At 57.0% G+C, this 12826-nt stretch overlaps 3 protein-coding genes across 3 annotated transcripts; 1 reads left to right on the top strand and 2 right to left on the bottom strand.

Moving 5' to 3' along the window:
- Nucleotides 1-430: 430 nt before the first annotated feature.
- Nucleotides 431-1426, bottom strand: C8A04DRAFT_34371 (translation initiation factor eIF 4e-like domain-containing protein; the record flags this gene model as incomplete). Its single annotated transcript, XM_062782807.1, has 2 exons — nucleotides 431-768; nucleotides 883-1426. 2 exons carry the CDS (start codon nucleotides 1424-1426, stop codon nucleotides 431-433), a joined length of 882 nt encoding a protein of 293 aa, XP_062640536.1.
- Nucleotides 1427-4801: 3375 nt separating this feature from the next.
- C8A04DRAFT_9175 (uncharacterized protein) lies at nucleotides 4802-6350 on the top strand (the record flags this gene model as incomplete). The annotated part of the gene is made up of 2 exons (XM_062785385.1): nucleotides 4802-5102; nucleotides 5170-6350. 2 exons carry the CDS (start codon nucleotides 4802-4804, stop codon nucleotides 6348-6350), a joined length of 1482 nt encoding a protein of 493 aa, XP_062640535.1.
- A 1422-nt stretch (nucleotides 6351-7772) lies between these two features.
- C8A04DRAFT_9170 (uncharacterized protein) lies at nucleotides 7773-12610 on the bottom strand (the record flags this gene model as incomplete). Its single annotated transcript, XM_062785382.1, has 7 exons — nucleotides 7773-9646; nucleotides 9729-9856; nucleotides 9902-10027; nucleotides 10669-12060; nucleotides 12113-12222; nucleotides 12273-12331; nucleotides 12397-12610. The coding sequence occupies 7 exons, from the start codon at nucleotides 12608-12610 to the stop codon at nucleotides 7773-7775; spliced, it is 3903 nt and encodes a 1300-aa protein (XP_062640534.1).
- Between the last annotated feature and the right edge of the window lie 216 nt (nucleotides 12611-12826).

Below are 12826 nucleotides of genomic sequence, written 5' to 3'. Positions count from 1 at the left end.
CGATACCGCGGGGAGATCCCTTCGCGGATGGAGCACTGAGAGATGCTCCTTGATGGGAACCAATGGATGATGCACATCACACCCTTAGTCGGTGTATTCGGGGAATAGTAGCTGCGCGATTTCAAAGGAGGTAGCAACAGGGAACAGAACGGGACAGCAAAATGGGAGAGAACAGGACAGCTGTTTATTCATAGCTTTTTCCCCACAGAGCGGGTGGACAGACGATACGCTTCAATCTATCCACCACGGCCACACGGCTAACATGACGCTACGCAGCGACGCTATATATGCGAATCACTTATCTCTCAGACCTTGACAACATTCAGCCGTCCGTCCGTCCGTACATGTCTGTGGTGCAGAACAATCATTTGCTCATTCCTCATTCCCGGCCTCTGGGTTACTCTCACTCATATCCCATTCAATCATTCAGTCATTGCCCCTCCGTAGCCTCGCTTCCCTCCTCAGCAGAAGCAGCAGCTTCCTGCTGAGCCTTACCCTCAGCTTCCGCCTTCGCGGCAGCAGCAGCCTCGCGCGCCCGCTGCGAGTTAATCACAGCCTGCAGCTCCGGCGGGGGATTAAACCCGGCGTGCTCGGCGTGGCGCTTGTAGAAGTAGTTATCCGACTTAGGGCGGAGATTCGGCGGCAAAGTGTCGAGCACACACTGCAGGAGGTTGTCGACGGAGGCTTTGGAGGAGGCGTCGCGGTGCCAGATGGAGATGAGGTGGGCGTTGAATCGGACGGAGAGGCCAACGCCGCAGAGGGTGTCTTCTGTAAACAGGGGGTTTTGGGTTAGTTTAGTGTTTAGGACGATTTGGACAAAGCTAGGGAATACGGTACAGGATAGTAAGGGATGGAGGGTAAAAGGAAATGAATGCAACATACCTTTACCGACAATTGCGCCCTGCAATTGCTCACCAATAGCCATCAGCTGGACATGTTTCCAGACCTCGGGCCCACTGCTCTTCGGCACGCGGAAGGTCCAGCTGCCGCCCAGAACATTACGGCGGTCCTCCCAGATGGGGCGGAACCCCCGCTTGAACAGGTAGATGCTCTCACGCATCTTGATGCGGTCTACGGGGGTGTTGTTCTGGTACCGCCAAAAGTCCTGTACGCTCTCGATCTCCTCCCCGAGTTGTTCCAGCTGCGCCTGGTATTCACCACCGCCCCCTGCTGCTGCTCCTCCTTGTTGCTGTTGCTGTTGCTGCTGTTGCTGTTGCGGTTGGCCCTGGGCGGGCTGGCGGTCGAACCATACAGCCCAGACGTGCTGCGTGGGTAGCGCCCGCATGGAGCGGAAGAGGTTTTGTTTGGCATCGCTGCGTTGCTCGGCTGGGGAGGAGATGGAGCTGAGGGGGGAGTTGGGGTCCGACGACTGTGATAGCCCTGACAGGCCGCGTGTGGCGAGAGGAGGCGCCGTGGGACGTTCCATGTTGGTGGTGTGGTGTGGTGGTGGTGTACGGTGTATGTACGGGACGTTTTCGTGGGCGAGAGGGCGCGTGAGCGGCTGCGGCACCTTCTTGGCTCTTCCGGGGGAAAGGGGGGAAGGGACAGGCGTGTGGGAGAGGCGCAGGGGCGGGGGGTGAAAGGCGGCGAAGGGGGGAAGGTAACGCAAACGCAGGTCGGAGGCGGGGGATATCTACCGGGACGCAGGTACGCGAGAGGGCGTCTGCGGCGAGGTGCGGGACGTCGGGATTCGGAAAGAGAGTCTCGGATGGGGAGGTATCACACGGCCAACGTCAGGCTGTTGGCGTCAGCGGCCGGGCGCGCTGGCGGCTTCAGAGAGAGGGCAAAAGAGAGAGAGAGGTGGGGAGAGAGAGAAAGAGAGCGCAGAATGGGTTGGTGGGTAAGAATGGCCCGCAAGGCTGTAGCAGGTGAGGAATCGGCCGGGCTTGTCTTTGGTTTGTTTCAACCCAGCCAGTCGTAACAAAGAGCCGGACGGGGAAAGATGGGACGATGACGGAGCGCCGCAAGACCGAACGCCCCCAAACAATGGATCCAAGCTCCAACCTTAGCTCCGAGGCTCCGAGGCTCCAAGGCAAGCGAGGGAAATGGGAATTTAGCGAGATGCCCACGGGTCTATACAGTAAGTCCACGGCGATTGTGGATGCGTACTGTACTGTACGTGTGCGTGTGAGTTGGCTTGGTAAGGCGGAAGAAAAGAATGGATAGCAGGATAAACACAGAACACTCGAGGTTGGCGTTTTGGCCTGTCCAGGGGGGTTGTGACGCTGCGATGGAACGTCGGCCGTCAGGTGAGAAGCAGCGGGACGACCTCAGGCGGGGCCGGTTGTGTGGTGCCGTGGCTGCCCAGATGCGTGAGATGCGTGGGGGCTTTGGAGGTCACCTGGAGTGGTCACTCGTCGTCATACAGAAAACAGAAGAGAAGAGACGGGCGGCAATACGAGAGTGAATCTTCCGGTTTACGACAGATGGGAGGGCTGGAGCTGGGAGAGACAAATGCACAACCAACCGCGCTGGCCTGTCCTAACATGGAGGAGTGAGGTGATGAAAGACGGGGATAGAATCCATGGGCACTCCCTGAGACACTCGAGTTGACGCCCCGCTGGCCAGTGGAATTGCAGCGGTTTGTTCCCGTCTCTGCAGGCCCAGAAGCTGAAACGGAGATGGTGGGGCTGTTGGGCTGTTTCAAGCTGGGGGCCGGGCTGCGGCAGCTGAGAAACGGGTGGGGCGAGTCGCCAAGCGGGTTCGGCCGCCCGGCACCTGGCGGCACTCCATCTGCCAGTATCCCTACACTACTGTGCATTGTGCATTGTACGGATTTTCTTCCGTTCGATGCCAAAGAGCCGCCAACGGGAGAGCTGCAACGTGCGTGCCGGGCGCATCGACGGATCGCGCGGCAGATCGCTCTCAAGTGTCGCAGCCGCCCTGATACGCGCGCACACAAAAGGGGTTTGTGTCTGTTGGAGCATGTGTAACTACACTCAGTCTCGGTACCTACGGCGGATGGTGGGGTGTCTTGGGGCCTCTTCTTGGCGCTATTAACTGCTTGGGCGTTCTCGCCTGGGGATGGGAACTCGGAATTGAAGGTTGACAGTTTTACTCCCTATATCCATGTCCTTTTCCCCCTGCTGCGACGTGGTCCAGCCGCCCGCCAGAGGTTCGCTTATCACGGTTGTGAGTATCTCTCCAAGGTTGTCCAGGGCGTATGACAACGGCCTGCCAGCAATGCCCACATGCTGCCCGCGCGGGGCAACGTCACATCAGTTGCGTCCGTCTGTCAAGCCTGTCCAGCGAGTCGGTCAGTCCTCCAGATAAGGTAGGCAAGGTAGGGTGCCTGAGAAACAAGGTCAGGTGCCTGCTCCGTCCAGTCGGCCCCGGCCCGGCGGTCGGGCTGCCTTGGCCCTCCTTCCCAGGGTTCCATCGCCGTTTCGTGTCGGTCTTTGTTGGCGTGGCTTGGATGACTCGCATTGTTGGGCTTTGTTTTTCTTTGGGCGTCCTAGTGTGTCTAATGTGGCCCTCCATTCGTGTCATCGAATCCGACAGGCTAGAAGACCTCCCGGCCGGCTAGGGCAAGTCCTCCGCTCACGCAACCTATCGATGACTGTTCTGCGGTGAAAGACAGAGAAGTTCTGTCCCCCCACTTCAAAACCTCAAGGTGACTGGCGGGGACCACCTAAAAAAAGGTACAATGCAAGTGGGGTCTTGGCACTTGCGCTCCTTCAGGGCAGGTGCAGGGCTTGACCGACAACGACCAGGTGGGGCCGCTCACTGCAAATTGGGGGGTCCACGGGTCTTATTCAGGGCCGCTGCCCCTCTCTGACCTCGGTGGGTTGGGCTGGTCACACCGACCACCTTGACGCCCGGCACTGAATCAACAACGGCCTTGGAAGGGCAGCAAAAGGTGGCCGACCGGCGGAATGTGGCCCAGAAAATCTGGGAAAGCGAACGTCTCGTCGCAAGAGGCCAAGACATAATCAAGGCACACCTGACCGACCGTTTTGGCTGGACGAGAGTAGTGGGGTTCTTTGTCGTTTTTCGGGCTCATCTGAAGTTGGCCGGGTGCTGGGCCTACAGCAGGCATTTGGAGCAGTGGTGAAGCACCGAGTTACTGGGTCCTAGGTGAGCTGCAGTTACAGCAGCAGCACACAGAGCGGGTCCACCTCACTGCAGGAGGTACTGAGCGAGCAGCCTCCCATTTTGTAATTTCGACTTCAATCTTGAGTCTTCAATTTCATCTCGACGTTTCCGCTCCGCATCTTTTCGTCAGGCCACGTACGTTTGATTGATTCTATCAGTTGCAGAAAGCCAAAGCCACTATCTCGGCGCCCCCTCATCTTTTTTGCAGCACCATAGGCCACGCACGTTGACGCAACAGCACCACGTCGCTCTCCGCCTCGCCTCGCCTTGAAAAACCGCTTGCAACCTTCCCGTCACTCCCATCTCGCACGCACCCCGGCTTCCAGATCACCTGCCAGCTGGCATTGGGCACCACAACAACAATCTACCTCACATCTCAGCCTGCACTATTCAATCCTCGAAACCTTATTGTCCCCACGTGGACAATAGCCCCTCCACCACTCACAGGTATGCCCTGACCTTGGCCTCGTTTCCTTATTTCCTATCTCTTCGCGCCGTACCTTCATCTCTCCTACCACACTTTGTCCATGAACTCCTGCTTCGTCTCTTTAGCAAGCAGTGTCAACTCGTTTCTGCCTCAGTGAAATTCCAATTTTGCTCGACAATTTTGTCGAACACTCTCACTTTTCCCTCTCTCTCTCCTCCACCCAAATCCAAACCCTCTACTCTACCACTTCGCCTTCTTCTTCCCCCCTCTGCTCTCGCCATGACTCCCCAGATCAGGATCGTGGTCAAGGACAGGGGGCTCCTCCCCGCGGCGATGCCCTTCAAGCCGCAACCGCAGAACCCCCCTCGCTCGAAACGCGGGGACTTGGCTCTGCTCCGGCTGGGCGTGGACATCGCCCTCGAATACTTCAACAATGCCGACGGCAGCGTGCCCATGTCCACGCTGACAACCAAGGCCAGACTCTGGGCAGACCGGTACTTCAAAGGGTACCCTTACGCGGCCAAGCGGCCTACTGCTCTCCTGAGGACATTCCCCAACCTCTTCAACTTGGGCATTGAGCGTACGAACCTTGTGATTTTTAATATTGGATTTACTCGGAACAGTGTGATCACTGACATGATTTACAGCACACCTCAGACTGACCCCTCAGGTCATGTCCCCGCCGTCTTCGCCCGAGCCCGAGGGCGCCAGCCCACGAGAGCTCCGCCGCATTGAGCGGCACGCCATGAACTCGGAGGCATTCCCAGAGTTCGCCGAGCCCACGCTCGCCTCAGACGCCGACCTAGACCGGATCATCGAGCTGCCCAACCGTCGTACCGCGCCCGCTACTAAGCCCAACATGCGGGTCGACGCCTCAATGCTCCGCGGCTCTGGCCTCATGGGCACACTGCCCGAGTTCCTCGGCCAGCTAGCGCGCGCTAACCTCGAGACCGAGACCGCCCTGGCCAACAACCCGTCCGCGGTCCGCTTCGAGCTCGACGACGACCAGGCCGCCTCCCAGCAGCACGTCGAGATGAACCTGTTCGCCGGCCTGGTCCAGGGCCAGGGCCAACGCCGTCGTCAGCAGCGGCCGATCGTTCTCCCCGGCGACTTGGCTGTCAAGCCTTTCGGCTTTGCCCAGCAAAGTAGCAACAGCAGCGAGGACGACAGCGGCGACGAGACGGACGCCTCGACGTCCACCACCGCCAGCCTGCGCGCCAACCTCAAGAAGCGCAAGAACTCGGAGCGCGATGACGAGGACAGCGACGATGGCAGCTCAAACTCCGCTGCCGACGGCCCGCCCAACAAGATCCGCCTCCATTACCACCACCCGACCCCTAAGATCCGCCACTTTGACATGAAGCGCCGCAAGCTCGTTAGCCGCCCGAACCCGGATGCCGGCACCAACGACCCGTTCGAGGCCTTGTCCAAGCTCAACACTCAGAAGAGCACCCCTACTGTCGTCGAGGCCAGCGACAAGTGCATTACCATGGCAACTGACGAGCGGCCCAACACCAGCTCCAGCAGCAACAGCAGCAACAGCAGCACTCGCAGCAGCCCCGTGCCCATCAGCCGCATCCGCGTCCGCAGCCGCAGCCCCGACGGCTCCCGCTCGATGTCCCCAGACCGCATCATCGTCCTCAAGCACCCCGTAATGCCATCCTCGTCGCGCGACCCTAGCGAGGGTCCCGATTCTTCCGCTTCGTCCACCTCATCGTCATCCCCTGCGCCTGAGAGGCGCCGGACTAAAATCAGGGTCGTCCAGCGAGATGCGAAGGCCGCCGATCTTGGGTCGAGGAAACGGGTGTTGATTGAGGAGGTTGCGTAAATCTTCGCTCGTTCCTTTTCCATTTCATTTGTTGAATCCGAGGATGGGTGGTCTCTTTTGTCGTTACATCATTCTGAGCATCGGCCGGCGTTCATATCGGGTCTTGCATTGCATTGCATTGCATCGCATTACATCGGGACTGCATACAGGAGGGTGGTTGTTTCCTTTGCCATGGAACAGTCATGGTTACGGTCATGGTTACGGTCATCAGACACAAGCAGGCACAGCACAGCACAGACTTGTGCAGACAGGCGTTTTGAGAAGACGGGCTAGACGGTCCTTTTTCCTTTTTCTCTGTCTCTTTTCTTTTGTTATTTCATTTTTCTCTGGCGTTTTCCTGGCGTTTTCTTTTTCTCCCCATCAGAACAGATGAGATGGGAGTTGGCGAAGCACGGCGTAATACGGTTACGGCGTCTGAAATGGCAGGCGGATTCAATCGGGTAACATGGACACGGGCAGGGTCAAGGTCAACAGGGCACACTGGACCTGTTCTGCATTTGCATTGTTTTCCTTGCTTTTTAGTTTAATCGGTTCATTTGGTTTGGCTTGATCGGGTTTATTTGATTTGGGATGGGATAGTTTAGTTTGGGGGAAATACCCTGCCTAGTTACAGCAACTCCTTGATTTACGCACCTTTCGTTCCTTTCTCTGTGATAAACTGCACTCATCCTACCCATCATCCTGATCATTTATGACTGGCATTTCCCGTGAGTGGTATTATTAACATCTTTGTAAACATCGATTAAGCTGATCACACCTGGTCACACTGGCGTGACTGACAACGTACATACCTATCTACAATATTGACCGTTATGTTACAGATACGTACACATTAGCCCACACTTGCTTGCTCGTCTGTCACACTGAAACATCGAAACGAACAAGCTTTCACTAGTACTACATACTGCATCGCTCCGTTCGTATCCGCACCATCTGCGTGCGTGGCTTATCTCACCATGGACAGTCATGTCCAGCTCTCCTTCTCCAGAATGGTAAACCCCAAGCAAACATGAAAACCAAGCCGGCGAACGGAGAAATAGCATACAGTATACAAAACCCATCATCCCACACAGCCGTTAAAAACAATTGCTGCTTGCTTGTTTGCTTGTTTGCTTATCACTGCCTACAAATATCATTCCCATCCACCCCTCCATTCATCCATCATGTTTACAATACACAATAATAACCCATACGTTACCACAACTCCGCGCAAAAAAAAGAAAGAAAAAATCGAATAAGACCCCCGTAACACAGACACACAAACCGACACAACCCCAAAAGGAGATAAAACATATGAGTCGTCATCACGACGTCCTCATCCCCGTCCTCATCCCCATCCTTATCCCCATACACCCATGTTTCCCCTAACGCATATCCCCATCCACCCACGCATATCCCCAGCCTTTAGTATTCCCGCCGTAACTAAATAATATTCCCACTCCTCTCCCACCGTCTCGGACTAAACTCCAACCCCCCCAACGCCGGCAACACCAGCCCCTCGCCTTCCTCCCCCCCTAAACCACCCCCACTACCCCGTCCAAACCGTCCAAACCCAAACCCACCCCCAGTAACACCATTCTCGTCTTCCTCCCCGTCCTCCCCAGCAACAACAAACCGTGTCTTATCATCCCCAATTTTGCGCCTGAACAGCCCCAGATCCCGCAGCAGCCCACTCATGTGCTCGTGCATGTCATCGGCGTGTTTTTCGTAGCCGGCGGGTTCGGAGTCGGGGATACTTTCTATTTCGTTGTCATGGTCAGGCCCAGTGGCTGAGGCGTAGCCGTCGTCATCTGACACGCCGTTCGTGGTCCTCCTCTTCTTTTCGCCGTCATGATCACCCTCTTCAAGGGTGTCGGGATCCAGGCCGTCATCGGTAAAAGGCCCCGGCACAGCCACCTCAGGAATGGGATTCCTCAGACTCTCCAACGCCAACTTCAAATGCAACCTCAACGCCTCATTCTCCGTCTGCAACGACCTAATCTTCCCCTCCGCCACCAACGACCTCTGCTCCATCGCCTGCTGCAACCCGCGCACTCTCGCCTGGTACTCCTCCAGCCTCTCCTCCGCCTCGCGCGCATCGTCCCGTTCCCGCCGGCGGGAATCACCGACCACCAGCTGCAAAGCGCGGATCTCGGCTTCCATGGAGGCGATTTGCGCGTCGCGCTCGGCGGCGGTGACAGAGTCGATTTGGTTGACGACGGCGCGGGTGCGGATGCGTTTGGCTTGGTCGGCGTAGCGGAGCGTGGAGAGGGTTTCTTCGTAGTCGGCCGGGGCGATGCAGGCGATCATGGCCGTTTTGGAGTTGCCGCCGAGGGAGTCTTTGAGCAGCCAGGTGAGGATGCTGTCGCGGTAGGGGACGACTGCTGCTGCAGCATCCTTTTTGGATCCGGATCCGGATCCATTAGTATTGCCAGCACCACCCCGCGGACGCTGCTGCTTAGGATCCGCCAACGCCGCAATCACCCTCCCCAGCGTAGTCAGCGACTTATTGATATTACTACCCTCACGCAGACGCTGACCCGTAGCCTCGGTCGACTTGGCGCGTTCGGACCCAGCGAGATCGACCAAGCGGATACGGCTGGACCGCTCGGTGGTCTCGTCGGTCTCGAGGTCGTGGTGGATCTGCTTCAGCATGATGGTGAACACGGCGTGGCTGCGGGAGGAGGTGTCGTTCATCTTGGTGCTGGCCGTCGTGCGGTTGTTGTCGCCGACGCGCATGTACCGCAGGATCTCGTGCAGGCTGCGCACGGGGACTTCGGTGAGGTCTTTGACGTAGGGTCCTTCGGTGGGGGATTCGCGGATTTTGAGGTAGTAGGGTGGTTGGTTGGGGATGACAGGGACGAGCAAGTCGCGGACGTGTTCGTTGTAGACTTCAAAGTACGACACCCGCACGTTGTAGCTGGTGTTGGGGGTTTCGTCCTGGGCGGCTGCGATGCGCTCGAATAGGTCCTCGCAGGTGCGTGGGATCAGGCCCGGTTGGTCCGGGGTGCCCATCATGGTGTATGATTTGCCGGAACCGGTCTGGCCGTAGGCGAAGATGCATGTGTGGTAGCCCTCGAAGTTGTGGTCGAGGAACTCTTCGCCCAAACTGTCGTAGACGTCCTCCTGCTCGGCGTAGTGCTCGTCTGTCAGGTCGTGGCTCCAGAAGCTGTTGTCGAAGGTGAAGTTCTTTTCCTCCGTTGCCTTGCGCGCGCGCGCCTTGGCGTTGGCCGGGTCGTGGCTGTTGGGGACGAGTAGTGTGGTCTGCTGCGAGACGGGGTCCATGCGGATGAGGCATTCTGCGTGTCGTTGAATCTCTGTTGGCGCAGCCCGTCAGTAACTATTTCATTTTACCTCCACACCCAGAACATAAGTAGAAACTACAAGAAAACAACATACCCCTCGGCAAAAACGCCCTCACCCTTACGACAACCCTCACATTCCCTCCCGGATCCGCCCTCGCATGCGGCGGTACCGTCCCATCCCTCGACCTCAACGACGGCGTACTCGCATACGACCGTACCGCTCTCTGTGATTGTTGATGATAGTGGCCAGCTGCTGAGCCAGGCGACAAATGCCCAGCAGCAGGGCTGTACTGGTGTCCAGCAGAATTCGGCATGAGGCGCGGATGCGGTGCGATACCGATTAGTGTCTCGTTGATGTCGGTGACGACGTCTCGGAAGCGCTGTTCGAGGTTGCTGTACATTTATTTACTTTTGTTTTCTTCCAGCTGGAAAGACAAGTCCGTCCGGGGGGTGTTTTTCGACTAGCAAGTTATTGGTTCGACCTTTCTCTGTTTGTCGGGGTTCGCACGCAGCAATGTGGATCGCCAGCTGGCAGCGGTTGCGGTTTGCGGAGATGTGGTTGGGTGGTGACTTTTTGTCCCTTCGTCCCTCGTCGCGATTGTTTACAATGAACTAGGGGGGCTTGCAGTTGCCGGGGTGAGCGATGCAAGTCGCTGCGCTGCACTGCGGTGTTGCAGGGGTTGTTTGGAGGGGCAGCGGAGTCTTGGCGCCAGCAGCGCTGGCGGACTGGTGGAAAGTGGGGCTGTTCACCGCTGCCCCTGGCGTGATGTGCTGGCGGCTGCTGAATCGATCACTGTCCCACATTATCGGTTGATAGCACACGAGAAGGAAGAATCGAGACTGGGCGGATAGCGAGAAGATGGAAGTGAACCAATGCATTTCTTCTAAGGATATCTTAGCCGGCAAAAAAGCGAAAAAAAGACACAGAAAAGAAAAGCAAGCAAAAGACATAAGAGAACAAAACACCATAACCACTCCCTCAAAACCATCATTTAATCCGCTTCGGCACTCACCCCTCCAATCCCCTCCCCAACAGCACCTCCCCGACCTCTTTCACCAACCCCATCCCCCTACCCACTCCCTTCTCTCCCCCCTTCCCCAACACCGTCCCCCCAGCATCCAACACCCTCAATAAATCCACCAACTCCCCTTCCACCGGCGCACAATACACCAGCCACCCCAGCGCCCGCAACATCCCTTCCAACGCCTCAACCGACTGCTCCTCCTGCGCAATCGCCTCCAGCACCGATGCCGCGAGTTCAACTTGGTCTTCCTCCGGTAAGCCGTCTCCTCCTGTTAGAGCGGGATCTGGTGTGGTGAGGCCTAGACGGACTCGGTTGTTGGCTAGCGCGAGGTTGTACAGCAGACTGGCGGCTGCTACGCGCGTGTTGGTGTGGGTGACGTCGAGGAAACTGGAGGATATCAACTGGGTGAGGCGGGAGCGGACGCTAGCAGCGCTCTCGGGGGACGAAGAGGAAAGCAGCTGTGGCGGATATAACGGGGAGGTAAACAGGTTGCACGCCATCTGCAGGGTAACTAGCCGCAGAGCGTAGGGGCAGGTCGTCGGTGGCAAGGTGGTGGTAACGTGCATGAGGATGGCGGTGATTGTGGTTTGGTGTTGCTCCTCTGCTAGGAACCCGCTAACACGGGGGTCAATAAGCGCACAGCGGAGGAGGTCGACAATGGTGAAAAGAACGTCGGTCGGGAGGGCGGTTAGAGTAGACCGGACGAACGCGGCAAACGCCGCAAGATCGGGCAGTGTTGCCTCGGCTGGCCCGGAGGAGGCCCGGGTCTCGAGGAAGGTCTTGACGCTCTGTACTATGGGGTGATCCGCGAGCGGGCCCATCTTGGCGAGCAATTTGGGGAGTGGTGGGATCTTGGTAAAGGTCACGAACTCCGCGTTGGGGTTGGAAAAACTGGGGAGGTTGAGACTCTGGTGCGGGTGTGGCGGCCATGCCATTTGGACCAGGAGCTGAATGTTGCCTCGCAGAGCGCCTGGGTCGGCACCGCTCCATCGGTTCTCCTGCTGGCCCTTCAGAAAGGTAATGAACGTGGGTGTAGCTGAGATCGAGTATTTGTTTCCCACTCCAAACGCGCGTGAACTGTCGACCTTGATCAACACCCCTTTGCCCCCAACCTCGGCAGCGAGTTCGTCGTAAAGGGGGTAAAGCGTCTTGCAAGGAGGGCAGGTGGCCGAGGTAAAGAAGACGACGGCACAGGATCGATCATATCTTGACAATAGTGCATCGAGTTGTGTTAGGCTGTCAACGACTTGGACCTTTCCCAGTGGATGATGTAGCTGCGACGTAGGCTTGACCGAGCTGCCCGGCGTCTGCTGCTCGATCCCGAGGATTCCGCCGCGGCTTTTGTTGACGTTGATTTGCTGTGCCAACGCGGGCATTATCATCCGCCCGAAAGGTGAGTCTCTAGGGATTATTAGCATCCACCAAGAAGTCTAGAGCTCAGGGCGGAACTTACAGTACGGCCTGAGGCATGTTAGTGATATGACTGGGGATGCCCTTTCCGAGGAGAAAGGTGGCAAAGTCATTGGAAAAGTTGTTGCAATTGTGTTTCCACAGATCGTATGCCTGGTTTGTTAGTTTTTGTTGAATCTTGATAGGCTGAACGAAAGGCTTACCTCGACGGTGTAAATCTCACGCAACGAGTCCAAATACTCCTCAATCACATCCATAGGCACTGGAGATAGGAGTGTCAGTGAGGTCTCGGCATTAATCAATATTCGAGGAGACACAAAAACTCACACTCCGTCCTCCCCAAATGCAACTTCTCCAACGGCTGCCCAAGATGCGACGACCCCGGCTGGATAGCCACCACATTCCCGTCGTACACGTACTCGCGCCCGTTGAGTTGGATCGATGTGTGGTAGATGGCGTCGAGCTGGAATCCCAACAGGCCCTGGGACATTTGCCGGGCGAGACCCTGAGAAAGATCGTAAACGAGGAGGTGTACGTCCATGGTGTGGGTGTTGTACTTCGCAATAGCAAAACAGATGAAACGGTAAAACGGCGAAACTGTGAACCCAACTTAAGAATGCAACTAAAAGTGACGGGAAACAAAAAACAAATCGATTCCAGGATTATTGAGAGAAGGTTCGGATTCGAGTTGCTAATCCAGCCTAGACGTAAAAAAGAGCGGCAGCGGCTGGTAGTATCCGAGCAGACGAAAGGCAGC

Source organism: Dichotomopilus funicola, assembly GCF_033296635.1.
Source record: "Dichotomopilus funicola strain CBS 141.50 unplaced genomic scaffold C8A04scaffold_4, whole genome shotgun sequence".
Lineage (NCBI taxonomy): Eukaryota > Fungi > Ascomycota > Sordariomycetes > Sordariales > Chaetomiaceae > Dichotomopilus > Dichotomopilus funicola.
This window is presented reverse-complemented; position numbering and strand designations above follow the sequence as displayed.